Source organism: Xiphophorus hellerii, chromosome 18 (genome assembly GCF_003331165.1).
Source record: "Xiphophorus hellerii strain 12219 chromosome 18, Xiphophorus_hellerii-4.1, whole genome shotgun sequence".
Taxonomy (NCBI): Eukaryota; Metazoa; Chordata; class Actinopteri; order Cyprinodontiformes; family Poeciliidae; genus Xiphophorus; species Xiphophorus hellerii.
Genome location: NC_045689.1, coordinates 2,799,479 through 2,820,027, shown reverse-complemented (window position 1 = coordinate 2,820,027; position 20,549 = coordinate 2,799,479). Strand labels below are relative to the sequence as shown.

General features: G+C 36.2%; 2 protein-coding genes across 2 annotated transcripts; both read right to left on the bottom strand.

The window, feature by feature from the left end:
* Positions 1 to 373: 373 nt before the first annotated feature.
* On the bottom strand, positions 374 to 7,844 carry LOC116707555 (uncharacterized). The gene is made up of 3 exons (XM_032544944.1): positions 7,679 to 7,844; positions 5,921 to 6,416; positions 374 to 1,647 (listed from the first exon to the last, which is right to left on the bottom strand). The coding sequence occupies exons 1-3, from the start codon at positions 7,734 to 7,736 to the stop codon at positions 1,305 to 1,307; spliced, it is 897 nt and encodes a 298-aa protein (XP_032400835.1). The 5' UTR covers positions 7,737 to 7,844; the 3' UTR covers positions 374 to 1,304.
* Positions 7,845 to 13,965: 6,121 nt separating this feature from the next.
* On the bottom strand, positions 13,966 to 20,341 carry kctd14 (potassium channel tetramerization domain containing 14). The gene is made up of 4 exons (XM_032544977.1): positions 19,605 to 20,341; positions 16,647 to 16,871; positions 15,299 to 15,433; positions 13,966 to 14,396 (listed from the first exon to the last, which is right to left on the bottom strand). Exons 1-4 carry the CDS (start codon positions 19,656 to 19,658, stop codon positions 14,085 to 14,087), a joined length of 726 nt encoding a protein of 241 aa, XP_032400868.1. The 5' UTR covers positions 19,659 to 20,341; the 3' UTR covers positions 13,966 to 14,084.
* Positions 20,342 to 20,549: the final 208 nt, after the last annotated feature.

Below are 20,549 nucleotides of genomic sequence, written 5' to 3'. Positions count from 1 at the left end.
CATTATGATCTACAGGATATGTATTAGTTTAAGCTGTTATAACAGGACATAAATATTATTTAAATACTTGACTCTCAAATATTCTGAGACCTTCACTAAACAGCTGGAGTTACAATGTAATTCAATTATACACAATGTATTGATTTACTGAATTAAACTTGTAATTGATTTTATTTAGAGGTAGAGTAAGAATGCAAATGCACAGCATGGTTTTTATGATTTTTATTATTATTATTACTTTTATTTCTACTTTTTGTTGGTCTGCCACATAAAATCCAGATGAAATACATTAAAGTTTGTGATTGTAGCATAGAAAATATGAAAAAGCTTCTGGAGTATAACTACTTTTGCAAGCCAGTGCAGAGTTTCCCTAGTGGCAACTGACACTGAAAAAAAGATTCACCGTTGTGGACTTTCTCAAACATTAATGCAGGAGCAACAAAGTAGCACTGTCAAGTAAACAGTTTGATATGAGAACCAAGAGGAGGTGACACTAAAGGAGAGTTATTGGAAATGAGAACAGCGTGATTTTAAATAAATTAAAGCTGCATGGAGAAAAAAGAAACCGTGAAATATCTGCAACTCTTTTGCAAGGTTAACATTTTAATAAGAAAGCATTTTCCTCTAAGCTAATCTAACTGAAGCACAGTATGTGTCAAATATCTGCAAAATCTTACCAAGTACTTTTGTTTAGTTTCTGGTGCAAATATTTTATTACACTTGAAATAAGACTAAACAAATGTACAAGTAACTTTTCAGTAAGATATAGGAGTTTGTTTTAAGGGAATAATTCTTGAATGTTTACAAAAAGTACAAATTCTACTGGCAGATTATTTTTACAACGTGGGAAAAATGTCTTGTTATGCGTAGCTGTGTTTAGATTGACCATAAGATTGCGCAAATTGGAATTACAAAAAAATATTCACTTATTGGAAACTTACCAATTTCAAAAATGTTTTTGCTAGAATGAGGTGGTTTTACGGTTGAATCGAAATGTGATCAACAGCCAGATGTTACTACTGGCGGAAAAGACAAAGAAAATTACAGGAAGTGGTAAGAGGATAATGGTGTGACATGTTTCTTAATGACTTATCGTGTGGACAAACTTAAAGAAACATGATTTTAATTGCATTTATTAAACGTAAATTGTGAAATTGTGTTTTTTTCTACAAAAATACTTGATAAGATTGTGTTTTTACAGTGTATCAAGGGATAATTGTTCATTTTCTTCATTTTAGGTGGACTGTCAAACACCCATTCTGCTTTTTACAGTTTCTTTGCAGCAAATGGTTCAGCACAGTCAGTCAGTAAACATCCTGCAGCTCGATGACAGCAGCTGAGGTCGTTGCTCTCTTGTGGTCTGATTTCCATGTGAAGAATCCCACGATGCACACCAGGAGCGGCAGAACCACACACAGAACGATCCGGCTGATGGGCAGCTCTGCGGGACACTCCTCTGTGACCGGCGGCTTCACAGTCTGGTCCGTGTCGGTGTTTTGAAACAGAAAGGAGGATCTGAAGTCCAGAAATGTAACTTTCTTGTTCTCTGTGGTGTCCACCTGACATCTCCACTTCCTGTTGTTGTCCTCCGCTTGCAGCTTAATGAGTAGAGTGACGTTGCACCGAGTGTTTTCAGTCAGCTTGTACCTGCATGGAGACAAAATACATATTTTATATTCTGTATAATAAGGTCTTCAGCATAGTATCTTATCATCCAACACTTCGTCAAAGTCAGTTTCATTCAGGCCATATCAAAAATCTGAAGGTTCTTAAAGGGCCGATTGTGCCAGAATGTATTTAAAAATCCATTAAGCTAAATTATTAAAATATTAATACATTTTGTGATTTCTTCTGTGGTTTTTTTGCAATCAAAATCAGAGATCTTGTGGTGCTAATTTAGAAATGTTTGAAAGGAATTTTATGATATTTTTGTTAATGTATGATGTGTCAAGAGAAACCGAGATCATCCCACTTCCCGGTGCTGGAGATTTAAGTTGAACAGTAATAATAAATAAAGTTATCTTTAAAATTAATCACACAAGTGACATCTAGGCCCAACAGTAGACTTAAACATCAATCAAATAAATCTGGTTGTGTGTGTTGTTTTGTCTCCTGCAAACTTTGCTTTAATTCTATGTCTTTTTTCTATCTAATCATAAGAAAACAGTCAGTCAGAGAAAGTCATGAAACAGGAAAAGCAGGTTTCCTGGAAAAAGAGGAAGTAAGTTTCCAGCCTGCAGATTTATAATAGTTGAGACTATTCCTTATTTTAATGCATGAAAGTTTTAAAGAATTAAATCTAAACATTTTCAGTAATTGGATAAGATTCAAAGTAAAAATACTTACAATATATTAATATTAGTTTACTTATAATAATACTTACATTTGTGGGAACACTTACAAGAAAAACAAGTAACTGTAACTTTGGTATCAAATAATTAGAATCATGGATTATTCTTGGGTTTTTTTTAGAAAACATCTGTAATAACTCACATTAAGATTATAATAAGAGTAACTAATAAGTTATGGTTATAAAATTATAAACAAATGCTAAATCAGAGAAGCTAAAGAAGTTATAAATGTGATTTTGACATTGAACTTGAAATGGTGTAAAAAGGTGTAACTGCAATTAAACATCACTGATATGTTGGAGGTAGATGGTAGGTGAAAGGTGAAAGGTTAAGGGAAAAAGGGGAACTAACAGGAGAGCAGAGATGATCAACGCCTTATTTAGAAACAGATTGTTGAACAACGTAAACGTTTCAGAGAAAAGGTTGTGCAGGCAAGGGACATAGGAGGACCATTGATCAACCCTGAGACATTAGCACAGACATCAGGACATGATGTCTCTTAAGACAGTGATGGATATGACATCATCTGTCCAAGCAGTCAGCCAATTAAACAAGCACAGCAACAGTGCTAGCCAATGCAAACGCAAAGAAAATCTAAAAGGTGTTGTGGACATTCAGTTAATGAGTCACCTTGAAGTTCTTTGATGGGGGCGTGCCGTGGTGGCGTAGGGGTTAGCGCGACCCGTATTTGGAGGCCTTGAGTCGCCGTCGCGGGTTCGACTCCCGGACCCGACGACATTTGCCGCATGTCTTCCCCCCTCTCCTTCCCTGTTTCCTGTCAGCCCACTATCACATAAGGGACACTAGAGCCCACAAAAGACCCCCTGGAGGGGTAAAAAAATAAAAAAAGTTCTTTGATGGCTGTAAAATAGCTCTGATGTTTGATTCTGGAGAGGAAGAGGTGGAAAATGTTTTATAGGTTGCTGGTAGCCCATATGTGAAACATCATCCTTGGGACTCACTGAGTCACTAAAACCAACCTGGTTCAGTAACAAGTGCAAGTTGTAATAAAGAGAACGAGCGACCGTTACCAGGTGAGCTCTGTGAAACTGGTTGGCTGCAGGCTGATCAGTCTGGCTAATTCAGAGGGGGAAGAAGGTTGGGACACCTGGATGGAGGCCGTCAGAAACCAGGCGAATCTTTTCTCAAAACCAGCTTAAACAGAGTTTACTTCAGTTCTGGACAGGATAAATCCCAGCAGATTTAGGAAACTCAATTAACCCGTTAGACAGAGGGCTGGTAGCACATCTTACCCAAACACTTTTTCCACGTCATACGGGTCACGTGAGCAACAGTCGGACTTTACTGTGGGCAAAAACAACAACGGAGACAACAGGAAGTGGTAGGAGGATGATAGTGTTTGTTTTGTTTTGTTTTTCGGACAGTGTGCAGTTCACAGCATCACATAGTTAAAAAAAAGGTTGAGTACTAGTCAGACGTGTTTAATCCATACAGCATTTGTAAAGTTGCCGACTACAATTTCCCCTAAACGCTGCATACGTAACCCCTCCCAGTGTGGCGGCCATTTTATCTGCTGGTCGATAGATGATGAGCGCTGGCGTCGTGGCTGAATTATAAATATATCTCACAAACTGTTTACATGCTTTGCTGCCATAATTTTTAACGACTTATCTCGTGAACAAGCTTGTTTACGTGTGATTTTAATTTCGTTTCTTATTTAATGGAAACATCACAATTACGAAATTGTGGGGAGGTTTTCTCGACATTAGCAGAATATAGACAAAGATTTGCATACACCTATAGTGGAAATGCAATTAGCACTTGATGGCGCATAAAGGAGGTAATATAATCATTTGGATGAGGTTTATCGGAGCAGAGAGCATCTATAACACGGGGAAACGTCGCTCTAGAGTGAAATTAGAGGCATCTGTCCGTCAGCGGAAGCTCGGCCCAAACTGGGTCATCAACAGGAAAATTATGGTTTCACACAAATAAAGACAAGTAGAATAAACCTGTTTATGTAGAGGTGTTGAACAGTGAAGTGAATGCATTACATTAGCAGCACCTGGCAGCTACATTCCCTCTTTTCACACTTTAAACCGCAAAGTACTTCTGATGAAACTGAAACAACTAAATTTCTCTCAACAAGCATTGATCTAGTTCAAGTCCAACCTTGACTGTAGACATTGGTGTGTTAAAATAAATGGTGTCATACCTGCAATACAGAAACGTAATCTAGGTGTACCACAAGGGTCGATACTGGGAACTCTGCTCTTCTGTTTTTATATATAAACCATTTACCTTAAATGTGCTGCCAACCCTATGCAGACGATACAGCAATTTATCTAGCAGCAGATATTCCTTATCAGGCTGCAGAAACATGAACTCAGCATGTTGGTTGTAATAACTACTAAACATTACTATGAATCAAAAGAAAATCAAGGAAATATCCAAGTTCAAATATCTGGGCGTTATTTTAGATTGAGTACTTAAATTTGATGCTTCTGCTAGGAAAATGTCTAAGATTGTCAAGATTAATATAAATTGTTTCTGTCTGATGAGAACCTGTATTTCCACCAAAACAGCTCAAATGACATTTTCATGTATTTCAAACTGCTCTGTCAGTTACAGCTAATCTTCAAAATATATTGTTTAACCATTAATGGCATACAAGCAAACCTTAGCAGTATTTCATCAGAAATCAATATTTTTCTCATTTTTTCTTTTATTAAAACTACATTTAAGCATATGTCTGGTCTTTCCCCTGAAGTAATTAAAAAAACTGGAGACTGGCTGAAAGAACAACATTATGAACATTGAACATTTTATGCTAATTATGTATTTTTATGTATTTTACTTGTGGAATGTAACTTTTAATTTTGCTTTTGTAGATCAAAAAGCCAAAAGTTTAGGAAAATAAGTAAATAAATTAACAAATAAATAAATAAAATCTTAAATAAGCACCAATAATAATTATCTGAGTTTTTCTATAATATTACTATTTATTACTATTATAATAGTTAAAAACTCTTTCTCCAACAAAACATATAATGAAGCTTTTATCCATTCCAAGCTGTCAGTTATTCCACAGAAAATAACTGCCTAATTTTTGTTTTTCACCTTGCCCACATTTCTTTGTTTTATATTATTCTGGTCTAATATTCTAATGATCTAATAAATTAGATTTAGTGTTTTTATTTGCTTTGAATGGAAAATTGTCAGGATTAACAAAAAGAAACTTGTGAAAACATCAGATTATGTGCAATTAATCTAGAGCTGCAACTGAATTATTGTAGTAATTGAGAACTACAGGTAATGCATCAGCAGCTAAAAAGTACTTCAAACATCAACATGTGAAAAACTCTTGCTGTTTAATATAACATGAGTTCATGTAGAGCTGATCTGTTAATTATTGTTTGGATTAACCGATTAATCACTGGAATGCAGAAAGTTTTGGCTTATTTTAAATAAATTAATTCCTTAATATTGATTTTTAAAAAGTATTAGTTCTAGTAGCTGATTGTTTCACCTATAAAAAGACTTTTTCCCATGTTGTTCTTAATCAATATTAACTTAAATCAAGATTATGTATCTTCCTGGAAAGTTACTTGTCAGCCAGTTTGGTCCTGCTCTCGCCTCTGGGCAGCTGCTCTCCGTCCTCATCCAGCCAGTTGACCCTGAACACGTTGGAGTACGGCTTGCAGCTGCCCGCGTCGTAGTAGGTGAAGAGGATGCAGGTGAGGAAGAGGTTCCCTCCAGGCCGGAGCTCCGTGATCGGCGAACCCGAGCGGACGCTCAGCAGCGACAGGTAGACGTCGGTGACCGCCTCCTTGTTCTCCAGACACACGTACGAACCCGCGTCTCCCACGGTGAGGTCGCTGAGGACGAGGGAGCAGTTGGACGTGACTGTGGTTCTGTTGGATTTGTCCGAGTCGCGGTTGACCCGGCCTCCGGTCACCTCCTCGCTGTAACGGACCAGGCCGCCTCTGAAGAAGGTCCAGGTGATGGAGGAGCAGCCGGCTGAGGTCGGTCTGGTGCAGGGCAGCAGGGCGGCGTCTCCGATTCTGCTGTAAACAAACACCGAGTCCTTCACACTCCTCACACCTGGAGGCAAAACGGGGAGCAGCATTACGCCAGGAGTTTCTCCTCTTAAAGGAAGGTAACTTAAGTTAATGATCTTAGAAAATAAAGTACATTAAATTGGAAAATTAATTTACTGAAGTAACTCAATTCATTAAGTGCACTGCAAAAACAGAAAATCTTACTATAGATTTGACAAAAATATCTTGTCCAATATCTTCTGCAAGACATTTGTGCACTTGAAATAAGACAAAACTAACTTAGAAATATGTAGGAGCCAATCATTTCCAATATGTAAGTCAATAATTTCTTAATATTGATTTTAAAAAGTTCTAGTTCCACTGGCAGATTATTTAACTTATAACATGGGAAAATGTATAATTATAAATGAAATAATCTGCCAATTCACCTAGTACTTTAAAAAAAAATCAATATTAAGAAATTATTTACAGAAAACAAGCTTCTATATCTTGCTAAAATGTGACTTGTAAGTAATTTGTAAGATATTTGCAGTAGAAACTAAAACAAAAATACTACCGTAATTAGGATTTTGTGTTTTTGCAGTATGAAACATGTTGAGCACTGAAAAAAAACACAAAATCATAAGTATTTTTGTCTTGCTTCTCCTGCAAATGTACAATTGAGTTTTAGAGCCATATACAGTATGTCACAGTATTTCAAGAATAAAGTCATAATATTGTGACTTTATTCTGTTATTTTGTCTTAGTATGGCCCTAATACTTTGGCATGCAAATATCTTAATACACAAAACTAACTTTTCAGCAAGATTTCAGGAGCTTGTTTTAAGTTAATAATTCCTTAATATTTGTAAGTTCTGGCAGATTATTTCAATGATGACATTTTTCCACGTTATAAGTGACCATATCTGCCATCAAAACATGTATTTTTAACAATATTGAGGCATTATTGGCTTAAAACAAGCTCCTATATCTTGTGGAAGAGTTACTTGTAAGATAGTTTTGTCTTATTTCTAGTGCAATAAGATATTTGCACTAGAAACTAGAGCAACTATACTTGGCAAGAGTTTGTGTTTTTGTAGCGTATATACTGACACACAGATTGGCGCCTTTATTGCTATTAATTATAATAAAAACACAACATTTAATGCTATAATAACATATTACAACAAATATAATAAAAATACATCTGTACATTTAGGGTGTAACAGAAGTTTAGTCCATTTGGAAAACCTTTAAAAACTCTTGAAAACACACCAACCCCAACCATAAGACCTGATCAGATGAGACCAAAATGAAGAATTGTACCTGTTTGGAGCAGACATGTGAGCGGCAGGAGTCGGACAAAGATCTGTAACCCCATCATGTTCCTGATTCCACGTCTGCACCGCCGCTCTAGTCGCTTCTCAGCTACTCTGCAGCAAACACTCTTGAGAAAGCAGTTTTGCACTTCCTGTGTGAACCTGAAGCGAACGGGATGGCAGCATCGTCTGCAGCCTGCCGGCCAGCAGGGCAGCAGCATCCTCTCTGAGACACACACAGACACACACACACACCCCCACACACAGACACACACTCACACACACACACACACACATGTTTTAGCTCAGGGTTTGAGACACACGCTGCAAAAACACAAAATATCACCAAATATTTTCACTCTAGTTTCTGGTTCAGATAGCTTAGTACACTTGAAATGAGACAAAACTAACTTCCAGGTAACTTTTCAGAAAGATATAACAGCTTGTTTTAAGTCGATAATATCTTAATATTCATGAAAAAGTAAAATATTCCACTGCACCGTTACCTAGCAACCCCAGCCAAGCCCAGCCCCGTTACCTAGCAACCAAGAAACTGCAACTATCTTAAGTGAAATTATTTGCCAGTTAATTTAATACTCTATAAAAATCTATACAAAGAAATGACTTACTAAATAGTACTACTGAAAAGTTAGTTGTAAGTTAGTTTTGTCATATTTCAAGTGTACTAACATATTTGCACTAGAAACTAGAAAAATATTGTGTGTTTTTGCAGTGCAGTGAGCAAAGTATCATCTTACTATTCTAAGCAAATCTCTGCCCAGAGTCCATTGAATGCAAATATATTAAAATAAAATCAATAAATGTTTGTCAGCATCAATTTGGCTTTGAAGAAATCATTTTCACACCTTTATTTTTCTTAATTTTACCTTTAATCCTACTCCTCCTAACAGTAGGATAAAGGTAAAATGATACTTTTGATTTGTATATTTGCTTTGTTTTATGTCACATTTAACTGTCAGATGGCCCAACTTATCTTTGGGGATTCAAGATTATCCATAATTTGTATGTTTCTCTTTAAAAATCATTTTTATTTTCTTCCAAATGTACATAAATGTCTGCATATTGAGAGCAAACTCAAATTCCTTGTGTTTGTGAAAAACTGTCCAATAAAACTGATTCTGATTCACGTTTTTAATCACTCTCCTTATTATTGTGTAAAAGTCAGAGGGAAATATTCCACCAGACATTACATCTGATGTTTTCTCCCTTTACTTCTTAGTTTTACCTCCTTCTTTTATTCTTTTAACTTCGAAATAAAAGCAGAACATCGAGTTCTGAAGTTTTTATGCACTGTTGAATTAAACTGAGAAAATTCCCAGTTTGGTATTTGGGAAATAAATACACGTCTCTTCAACTCAACATTCTTAACTTTTGTAACTTTCTGATGTAACAACCACAGGCTTAAATGTGTCTAACTGGAATTTCATAAGAGACAACAACTGTGAAGCAGGAAGATGATAGTTTTTTTTAAACTATATGAATTAAAGTAAATAAACACCAGTAGCAACACATCATCCTGAACTCACCATTCCCACATTGAAACACGGTTGTGGCTCCATTATGCTGTGGGAACACTTTCCTTCGGCATAAACAGGAATTTACTGAAATAAAACCTGTTCAAAAATGTATTTTTAAAGGACTACAACCCGGAATTTACAATCAGAGCAAAATCCAGCAAAAGAATCTGTAGCAAGACTTGAACATTTCTGTTTTCAGACCCTTTTCATTCAGTTTGATTAAACTTGAGCTATTTTACGAAAACAGAAGAAAAGATTTAGTTTCTAGATGAACAAAATCTGGAAATGCAACCCTAAATATCTGCAGCTGTAACTACAGTGAAGGAGCATTTTTTTAAAAATTGATTCAGAAGGGCTGAAAACAAAAGCATGCCACACTTTCCAGTTTTTATTTGTACAAACACCTTTGAATCTTTTTTTTCTTCTTCCACTTTTCAATCATGCACTACTTTGTGGAAGCCCATCACCTTAAATCCCAGGTAAATAACTGAGTGTATTAAACCTTTTGTTATGAATTGTGATATTAATCATATTGCATCTCCTGTACTTTTCCACATCTGACTCGTCTGAAACGTCTTTGTTATCAGTGAAGATTAGATCTTATCAAACAGATTCTATTGATATTGGACAGAATCTAGTTTTATATGTTAGGATGTTCACATTTCTCTAACACACCGGCACTTTACAGTGATCATGACACTTATTTTGAATATTTTACTTTAGTTTATCTGCTTTCTTACAATAAAACAGACAATAAAAGAGAGATATAAGAACTGTTTTCAGCTGTTGACCTTCGGTTGTCTTTGTTATAGCCCAGTGATGTTACAGGATGTTGGTAGAACTGGCATTTATTATACTCAAATAAAAAATAAAAAAATCTTCTGATCTCTTTTGTTGTTGTTACTCAAGTGTCACTTCTGGTCTGAGGTGTGAAATGCTGTCGTTTGCATCTTTTCTGCCTCCATTCTTCCTTTGTTCTAGGAAGCATAATTGTGACACGTTGTGGTGAAAACACTGTATGTAGCCGGCACCACACCTGCTCTGTGGAAACTTGATTTGACCTATAATATTGGGTGTATGGTAAAAAAAAAAAACTATATTCTGCAAAAGCTGACTGTGCTGCATTTGAACTGTATTAATGCTGATTTGCAGGATTTTCCATCATATTTTAGCATCATTTGCATGTTTAGCTTTGACCGTACCATGAGGCATCACCTTTAGCCCTGGGTTGGTGCAAACATTTTTAAAATTATATTTTTAAAAAAAGCATGGTGCCAGATAAAGAAGGATGAGAAAAATCATGATGTGTTTTATAGGTAGGAATTATTCATCAAAATGTAGAATATTTGTAATATTTGTACCCGAGTTGAACTCAAGTATGAGTGGCACTTATTTTTACTCAAGTTAAAGTAAAAAATATTTTGTAAAAACTCTAAAGTACTGAGTAGCTGATCAAATTAGCAATCATTTAATATTAAAAAATTTTAACGTCATCAGACAGACCAAAATATAAAGTTACGTGGAAATTTTGGTATTTTAAGGACCAAAATGACAATAATTTATATTAACACAATCAGGCAAAATAAAATGTTTCCAGATCAGTTTCTTTCAATAAAAAACTGATGAAACTTCAACAGAATCTGCAGGTGTGTGTCTGTGTCTGATGAATTTTTGGTTAAAACATGTTTTGTTTTTCATTCAGTGGGAAGAAAATCTAGAAATTTTTACATGTACTTCAAAATAAAATTACTCAAATAAAAGTAAAACTAAAAAATACTCCTAAAAGTAAATTGTTTTTCAACAAAAGTTACTGAAGTAAATGTAACTAGTTATTACCCAACTCTCTATATATAAACATATAAATATATAAATGTAACCCGTCTGAACGAAGTTCTCATGTAACATTTATTCTTTATCAGAAATTTTGTTAAACTGAACAGGCTAAGTAGCACAAAGCTATCCGCCATCGTTTTTGTTCTTATTTGCCTGTTTAAATGATTCTTTGTATTATTAATTTTAAAGTTTGACTTCTAAAAGTCCAACCAGGGACCGGATCTGCAATGCTTGAGGACCAATAAAAACAAATGTTAATTTTTACAACGTTGTTTTATGTCATGTCACTGCTAAACTAGAAACTAGAATTTGTGTTATTTTAACAGCCAAGTTAGAAGCTTTTTGAGAATCTGAATATTTTCCAACAAGCTTTGGATTCAGAATGCCGTATCGATGGTTTCCATACAAAATGTTTGGATTGAGGTGTTTTTATGACAGCAGATGTGTCAAAAATGTGGGCAGGGGGCCATTTGTGGCCCTTGGACTGATTTTTTATGGCCTCCAAACTGCAGTTTGAGAACGATAAAACCCTGTAACGTCTAGCACAGGCATGAGACGCAGATGGAGACATTTTATTTTTAAATTAACGTAATTTTAAGCACAACACAAAGTATTCGTATGTTTTTATAACCAAGCTTTGAGTATAGAACTATGTCTCTGCTGAAACCTTTACTGAAAAGGCCATTTTGCTGCAACCAAAACAGTTATTTATTTATTTAACAATGACTTTATCAAATGTTTTGAAAAAAGTTAAGCAAATCCTGTTTTTATCACTACAAATAAATTTATTCAATGAAATCCAAACAACTAGATTTATTTTTGTGTTAAACTTGATTTAATACAGCTAATGTGGAAAATCCTTTCAAGTTTTGGATCCATTATGAGAGAAAAAAAGACATTATTTGATGGGCTTTTTTTTTTTCCTGGCTCACAAAAACTTTTGACTTTGCGATTTTTGCCCACATGACAAAACGTTTGGACACCGCTCTCTGAAGAGAAAGTAGTTCCTGCTTTAAAAATGGTATTTATCTGTTTCATGTATTCAAATTAAGTTTGTCAAACTTACTTTACTTATGTGTGTTTAGCTTGACACCTTAATAAAGTTAATATATCTGCTTGGATCAACTTAATTTGATTACATGTAACACATTTACAGAATCTTTTGAGTGAAAATGCTCTTGTTTATTTTTGTTGTTGTTTTTTTACAAACAGTCCAGGATGTTATACTGATGGCATTTTGACTGGAAAGTAAAACTTTCATTATGACACTTATTCTTAATCTTTTAAGTCAAAGTGTGTCTGCATGTTTTGTTAAAACTTGTGCATTCATTATTAACTGTTTCTAAAAAAATTAAATCAGCAGAACAGACACCATGATATATTTATTTCCTCCACTGAAACGTTTGAATCAACTTTACATTCAGACTCTGTGATTTCCCCTTTCACCTAACAGGACATGCTGTCTTGTTCTAGAATAAAGGCGGTGCATTCAAGGCCCCGTTGGACACCAGCAGATTTCTGCCCCCCCCACCTCACCTCATCCTGACAGGATGTGGTTTGGCAGCTTTTAAATGTTACGTGGCCGACGCCGGGGCAGCTGCTCTGCTTACGGTTCATCTTTTGCCTCTTCACACATTTCGGTTCGTCTGTGAGTGAGCTGCGGATTGCCCAGTGTCGGGGGTTTGACGCAGTATTGTCTGCAGGCAGTGAAATCCCCTCAGAAAGCTGTGAAAATGTTCAAAGCGCTGAAATAAACACTTGTGTGACGTCAGCGACACAGTTAGAAGAGGATGATGTAGGCCTGACGTTAAAACGACAGACATGAAACACTTCGCACGAATATTGCCCAACTTAAAAGTGACCTGTTATGCTTCCTTGGAAATTAGGACAAATCTATGGCCTTCACAAAACATGTTCATCACATTTTTGTGCAAAAATATTTTTAGTTGTTTCAGGGCCTCTTGTCACTTTAAAGCCAAATAAGCTGCTTATCTAGCCGCTCTCTTTTGAAAACTCAACATTTACACTTGCACATGAAAATAACTGCACAATTATACAACCGTACATCTTTGAAAAGCAGAAGTGGAGCCTCCTGCGCAACCAACTAGAACGCAGAAAGTCGTTTCTGAATGATAAGTCGACAACAAAACAATTGTCTTGGTCAGTGGTAAACCAGCTGGCCAAATGTGCTGGATCTCAGCTTAGGTTGCTAGGTAACAGCGCAGTTCTGTTGCTATATAACTTCTATAAAGAATATATATTTTTAAATATCTGTTGAAACTGTCACTATATATTGAGAGTATAAGAAAGATTATTTGTCAAAAAAAATCAAGCTACTTTGCTTTCTCCCAGTGCTAACTAGAAACAACCAATCAGAGCAAGGAGGTGGGTCTTAGCGCTGTCAATCATCTTGTTCTCTGCTACAGTACAGCTCCCCATCAGCAGATCTTGTTGTGAATGTTAAGGCTAGTTAGCATAGCCACCGATGATGGTGGATAAACAGTTTTCCTGCAAGTTGTTTCTCCGCCAATAATACATTTAGCAGCACGTTCAAGAGGATGATTGACAACGCTAAGACCTTCCTCCTGGCTCTGATTGGTTGTTTATGGTCGGGAGCAGTGCATTTCTTCGGATGCTAATAATAGCTCAGAAAGAAGGTGGAGGAGATCGATCTTTTAGCACATTATCTGTGTCACATCATATTGTCAAGACATGGTGATAGTTTTAACAAATATTTAAAAATCATATATTTTATGATTTTCTTTTATGATTTTATGACTGCCACTTTAACAATCAGGAGGTTTTTTTTAATGGTTTAATTCCCAGACACCAAAAAAACATTAGCTTATTCCCAAAAAACGCCACTTTGGAGACAAAAATTACAGTAAAAAAAGAAAAAAAAAAAATTTGATAACAAATCCCCTTTAAAAAAAAGATTGATGTATTTTATTTTGATTGAATATTATTCCTTCAGAAAACCAGAAGGTGCAGCTCATTATAATTAATTAATAAAGTGCAGTCGTTTAGTTCCCGGGCGCCTCGTCACCACCAGGTGAAGGTGAGTTTGTAGAAGAAGTCGTAGCTCTTGGACAGGAAGCTGCGCTCGGGCGCGTGCGCCTCGATGCTAACGTTGTAGCCGCGACGCTCGATGTCCATCTTCACGCAGTCCAGCAGGTCTCTGACGGACGGGTCGGCCTTCCACGGCCCGAACGTCACCGCAGACTCCGTGCCCGCCTCCAGGCTGTTTACGGCGTTGTCATAGAAACCCAGGTCGTCCTCCGTCCGCATGACGCAGATGAGGATGGTGGAGCGGCGCGCGGCCACGGCCTCCGCTCTGGCAATACGGATCAGAACCTAACAGAAGATTTTAACATTTCTAAGGGCTTCTTGCTAATGAGTAGATAATTGTAAGTTAATTTTATTAGTCGTATAAAAATCTGACTTAGTTCTTTTATTAATTAAATGCACTAGAATAGAAACTCTTTAGTTGTCATAACAGTTGCCATGGCAACAATAAACAAGCTACCAGCCTAGAACTAGCGCTGTCATGCTCCTAATTTATAAACAGTTTTAAAAAAGGGGGGAATTTGTACTTAATTGATTCAAGTTTTGGGGAAATTGCTGCAGATGAAGCTAAGTGTGTCTTGGTTTTTATTCATACTATTTTTGGTACTTTACTACCAAACTTTACTGTTGTTTTTATTATTATTTGTCTATATCAAACTTAATTTTGTTTCTTGTTTTATCACTCACTGTGATGTTAGGAACCACTTTGATTGACTGAGGTTGTTGTAAATGTAAACTTTCATTGACTATATATGTAGGAGCCATTTATCCTTTTCTGTGTTTATCGCCACCAGGGGGCGATTTTCATTTTGAGTTCTGTGTGTCTGATGGGGGATGGGTATTTAAGGTCAATGGTGATTCTGTTCAGGTGTTGTTAGTGGGAAGAGGCAACAGTTTTCCACTGTGTTTGGTTTAGGTTTTTGATGTCGGATTTACGTGTAACTACATGGAAGTAGCAATCAATGGACATTGTTCTGTTCAATAAATGACCTTTTTATAAGTCAAACTAAAGATCGACATGGTAAATCTCTACTGAACGCACGTAAGAACAACGCCTTCAAGCACAACAACCAGTAGCCTAAAATACAGGATTTTAGCCGCTACAATATAAGAAAAAAAAAAGAAGTAAAGATGAGACGGTTCTGGGATGAAAGGAGCAGAGAAAGCGGTAAAAACAGGAAGCTGCTAACCTCGATGTTTTCTTTGTAGTGCGGGACCCTGGAGAGGAACTGCTGTCTCCCCACCAGCTCCCCAAACAGCTCAGGCGTCTCCTCCAGACGTTTGATCAGTTCCTTGATGTTGTAGTGGACCGCTTCTGTATACACCTGAACACACAATGCAGGGCTGGAGCTAACGGTTGTATTAGTTATTGATTAATTTATCGATTATTCTGATGATTTTGCAGATTTTTCATTTAAAAGGCCAGAATTATGTGTTTTCCAGGCACATAGTTCCATTTTATAGCTCAATCGAGTAACTATGTTAGCTTCTGTTGTAATTGAACACCTTGAAATTGGACCTCTGTCTCTTTAAAAACGCCGCCTTCGGGAGGTCATCACAACATGGCTCCTCTATTAACCTCTTAACAACATTTTTACCAGCGTTGCACTGAGAAGTAGCTCCTATAATGAGCTCAGCTGATGTTCAGTTCCACCAGGTGTTTGCTAATTGCTGCTGGCTAGTCTGAAGGAGCTGAGTGAGAGAAGGCTGCTCTGGTTGAAAACTGCAGCTCTGGGGAGGCGTTTTGTACAGCTGAATGGTTGCCATGGAGATTAAAGGATTTCTCAAACATGCACAAAAGAATCAGTGCAACACTCCAGGTGTGTTTTTGATAAAGTTATAACATTATAACATGATGTAAAGCTCAAAAAAGTCAGTTTTTACATAATAAAATGGCACATTTTGCAGATTCGCATTAACATTCATGCTTAATTTATATAATATCAGAAATATATTTAGAAAATGCAGTTAAACATAATTCAGTTCTTTTTGTTTTACATAAGTAAATAAACATTTTATTGCCTGAAATGCAATAACATTGCATTCTTCTCATGAACGCTTGATCATTTGTAGTAAAAGATGCGTCTGCAGCTAAGAGATACTTCTAACATCAACATTTGAAAAGCTCAACCTTTTCTGCTTCACTTATCAATACAGTGTACGGTTGGTTTATTGATTATTTTTGGGTTGACCAATTAATAACTAGCAAAATGTGCTTGATAGCAAATTACAGATTTTGATCCAGATGAAGGTAGAAACTGTCACTCGAGGAGATCTGGGTAGAAAATATCTACAGAAAAAGAAGTTTTGTTTTTTTATCTTAAATGCAAAATGTTTATATTTTTGGAACATTTTTGACTCAATTGCTGCTCTGAGTTTGTTGTTCTTTCAACAGTTACCCTTTTTTGAGTCTGTATACTCCAGCTAACGATTAATGAATTACTGAATCAGTTGATGATTATTAAAATAACAGATTAATTTGATTAATCGTTGCAGCCCTATTGCAGAGTGATTTAAGAACAACGCTGTGCCTCAGACCTCCTGGATGTTTTCCGTCGGCAGCTTCTCCGACCTCAGGAACTCCAGAACGGCTCCGAAGTGGGAACCGTCGCGGTCGATGAAGAAGCGTCCCTGAGCGTCGGTGCTGACTTTGGGCTGAGAGCCGAACAGCTCCGCCACCTTGGAGTCCGGGTGTCTTCTGAGCGTGCTCAGTGTGGTGCTGAACAGGTGACCCCCGACATTTAGCTGAACCACAGGAGAGCGCTGAGGTAGGAAAACAATCACAAAGAGTTTTAAAACAACCAAATGGAATAAATTCAGTATCTTGAAGACAGGGATCTGGATTTATGATGCATTGAACCAGGTTAAAATGAACATTTTACAACTTTTTATACTTTTCTTTATACGTCTCAGCTGCTTCTAAAAACATCCCAACGTTTTCTTTTCGTTTTCTCCTTACAACAGGTTCTAGATGATATTGCAATAAAAGTATCAGAGTAAGTGCTAATATCTAACTTTACTTTAAATAAGACATAACTAACTTACAAGTAGCTTTTCAACAAGATATAAGAGCTTGTTTTAAGTCACAATTTCTTAATATTGAGGAAAAAGTTTTAGTTACAGTGGCAGATTATTTAACTTTGAACATGGGTGGCAGATTATTATAAGTGAAATAATCTGCCAGTGGAACTAGTACCGTACTTATTTTTCTGCGAAGTTACTTGTGAGCTAACTTTGTCTTATTTCAGTAAAGAAATAACAGAGACGTCCAAACTATTTAGACTATTTTTAATTATATTAACGGAGTAATACCGCCATCTACTGGTAGTTTTGGTTGGAATCTCTTTCCTGCTGGTAGTCGTGCAGTCCAGTCTCCTGCTATTTTTTATTTTTCCACTGAAGGATACCATAAAAACAACCACGAACACCCAATTATCAGATACATTTTCAGCTATTTTCTTGCACCATATTGTTAAGAAAGCATAAACAAGTTTTCACTCAGGACTTTAAATCGACATTTCTTATCACTAGCTGCATTTCCAAAATGTATTGATATTCTGCTAATATTTAAAAAATACAATTTTGCAACGAGTACAGTTAAAGTCACACATGAAAACGTTTGTTCACGTGACAAATCATTAAAAAATATACAATCAATCAATCAATCAATCTTTATTTCAGACACAAAAGAGGTCCATAGTAAAACAAAAAGAAAAGAAGAAAAAAAACAAAAAGGAATATGACAGTCACTGAGCCACAAATAAATGATGACGCCAATGTTTCCACAATCTTGAGAAAAATCTCGCTGTACTAAAAACAGGGTTTACTAAAATTGCTATTATATTATTGTATGACACGGGTAATCTACACATACATTTATACATGAGATTCCTGAGCGCAGCTGCACATGTGGGAACAGCGTTATGTGCAAACATGTGGCTGGCACTGCTCCATCTAGGCACTTTGAGTAGGAGCCTCAGGCCATCATTGTATGCCACATAAAGTTTGTGCAGGCTACTTTTTTTATATCTTCGCCATAGATGGGCTGTGTAAAATGAAGTACAAAAAACTTTAAAAAGAGCTACCTTCACAGAAGATGAACACATACCAAACTTTCTGATCAAAATATTAGCCTGTGCATACATCATGCAATACTGCCTACGAATGTCACGATCATCAGATAGGTCATCAGTTATGTAATGTCCCAGATATTTAATTTCATTGTATATATTGAGGACAATGCCAGATAAAAAGAAGTCAGGGGTTATCAGATGCTTATCTGCTCTACTTCTAACAATCATGACATTGCTTTTCTTAGCGTTATATTTGACATCAAAATCACATCCATATTGGGAGCAGACCCTTAGTATACCATGCCATCATCCTCAAATTACTTCCTGTCATCTTCTTCATGTTTTCTGCCAGCAGTAACATCCAGTTGTTGATTATGTGACTCATGATACAAAAAGTGTTTCCACTGATGGGTGTTTATTAAGCTAATTCCAATTTTTGTAGTTTTAAGGTCAATGGAAAGGCAACTACTATGACTGTACACAAAATAAACCAGTTTACTTGCAAGCACGTTTATTGCAAGGGAACACAATAAGAAAAAACAAGTTCATGATGTTCTGCAGTAAGTGGCCATAAAGTAAAAATATTTATTAGATAAATTCTAGATTTAAATAATAATTTGTACCTTTTTTGTTGATGTAAATGTAGATTATTTTATGTTTGTTGCTGTTCTTAAAAATTTTCTATGTGTAAATATATTTTTGGAATTGAGGCACATGTGGCTTTCCATACAGCTAGGTGGTTCAAATCATCCTTAGACCCGTTTTAGGTCTTTAACGAGTTTAATAAACAACAACAAAGTGAAATACTTTGAATGATTTTGTGCTCTTCAGTTTAATTATTTTAGACCATAAAGACCAGATTTGGAAAACCCATAGACGGTGTTTGTCTTTTAGCTCTGTAAATCTGTAAAACTGCGTAAAGTCAGTTATAAATATTGATCTCTGTCAAACTTGAATCTGCAAAGAAACAGCACATTTTTACCTTCAGTGCAGGATTATCAACTAAAAATGAACCATAGCAAGTAGTTAATTTGATCAATTTAGGCAACAAAAGTCATTTAACTTGAGTATTATTAGTAGCTTATTCGTGCTTGAGTTGCAGTAAAGCCTCACATAAGTCGACAAATTTGTTCTCAGCTGATTTCCATACAGCTAGGTGAGACAACACCAACTCAAAGTCAGATATTATCAGCTTAGTAAATCACCAAACAAACTTATCAATAACTGGTAATCTACACTACAAATACTGTAAAATCTGCACCCAACCGCGTCACTTTGCACAAACTAATATAGATATTGAGACCCGAATGCGATCCGATCTGAACTTCCACACACCTGTTCCTCGGACAGGTGAAACTTCCCCGCAGTTTTCAGCTTCAACCCGAAAACAACAAGAATCAACGCGATGAGTCAGATTTCTTACCGAGAGCACAGATGAAGGTTGTCTACCAGTTGATTTGTAGTCCGGCAGACTCATCTTGCGTCCTCTGAAAGTCCAGGTGGGACCGAGGAGTCGAGCAGGTAGCAGCTAGGGGGCGTGGCCTAACCCGGATCCAACCATAGACGTTGGAACGCTGGGAAGATGTCTCACTCTGCTGCATTTTTAGAAACCTGTCTAATGAGTATCTCAGAGGACAAATGAAAATTACTTTAGCAACCAGTGTTACTAAGATTTACTCATAAATCTAAATAAATATTTTATATAACAAAAAGACTCGGAGCAGACAGGATACACAAAAATTACACTTGAATGGATGCTAAGTTCTTTTTACATTTTATTTACTAGTGTTAATTTGTGATTAAAAGCTAAATTTTCTATCATTACTAAAATATGGAGCACTATATTTCACAAGATGATCAAATTAACGCACTTCAGTATAAAATGTCACTTAAAGGTATATTTTTCATTGCTATATTTCAAGTGTACAATGAAAACTATGAGTGTTCATCATAAATTTAAACAGCAATCAGATTTCCCCACTCAGGCCCTTCAAACTAGCAGCAGGAGCAATTAGCAAATACCTGATGGAGCTGCACAGCTACCTGTTAGTTCAACGCTAAGAGCGGTTGTAAAAGACATAAAGGGGAGTAATGACTTCCTGAAGGCAAAGATGGGAAGAGCAGGAATTTCTTAGAGAGACAGAGGCCTCTAAAGTTATATTTCATATATACAGCAATTTTTTAATAATAAGTGAAGGCAGCCTGGAAAATATATACTGCTGAAAAAAATAAAGGGAACACTTTAAGTGTTAAACACCTGTTTAAGTGTTCCCTTTATTTTTTTGAGCAGTGTATAATACAACCCGTTTAAATATTAATAATTTCCTTTTACTTTGTCCTGGGATGTTTCTGCATGTCCTCTGTATTC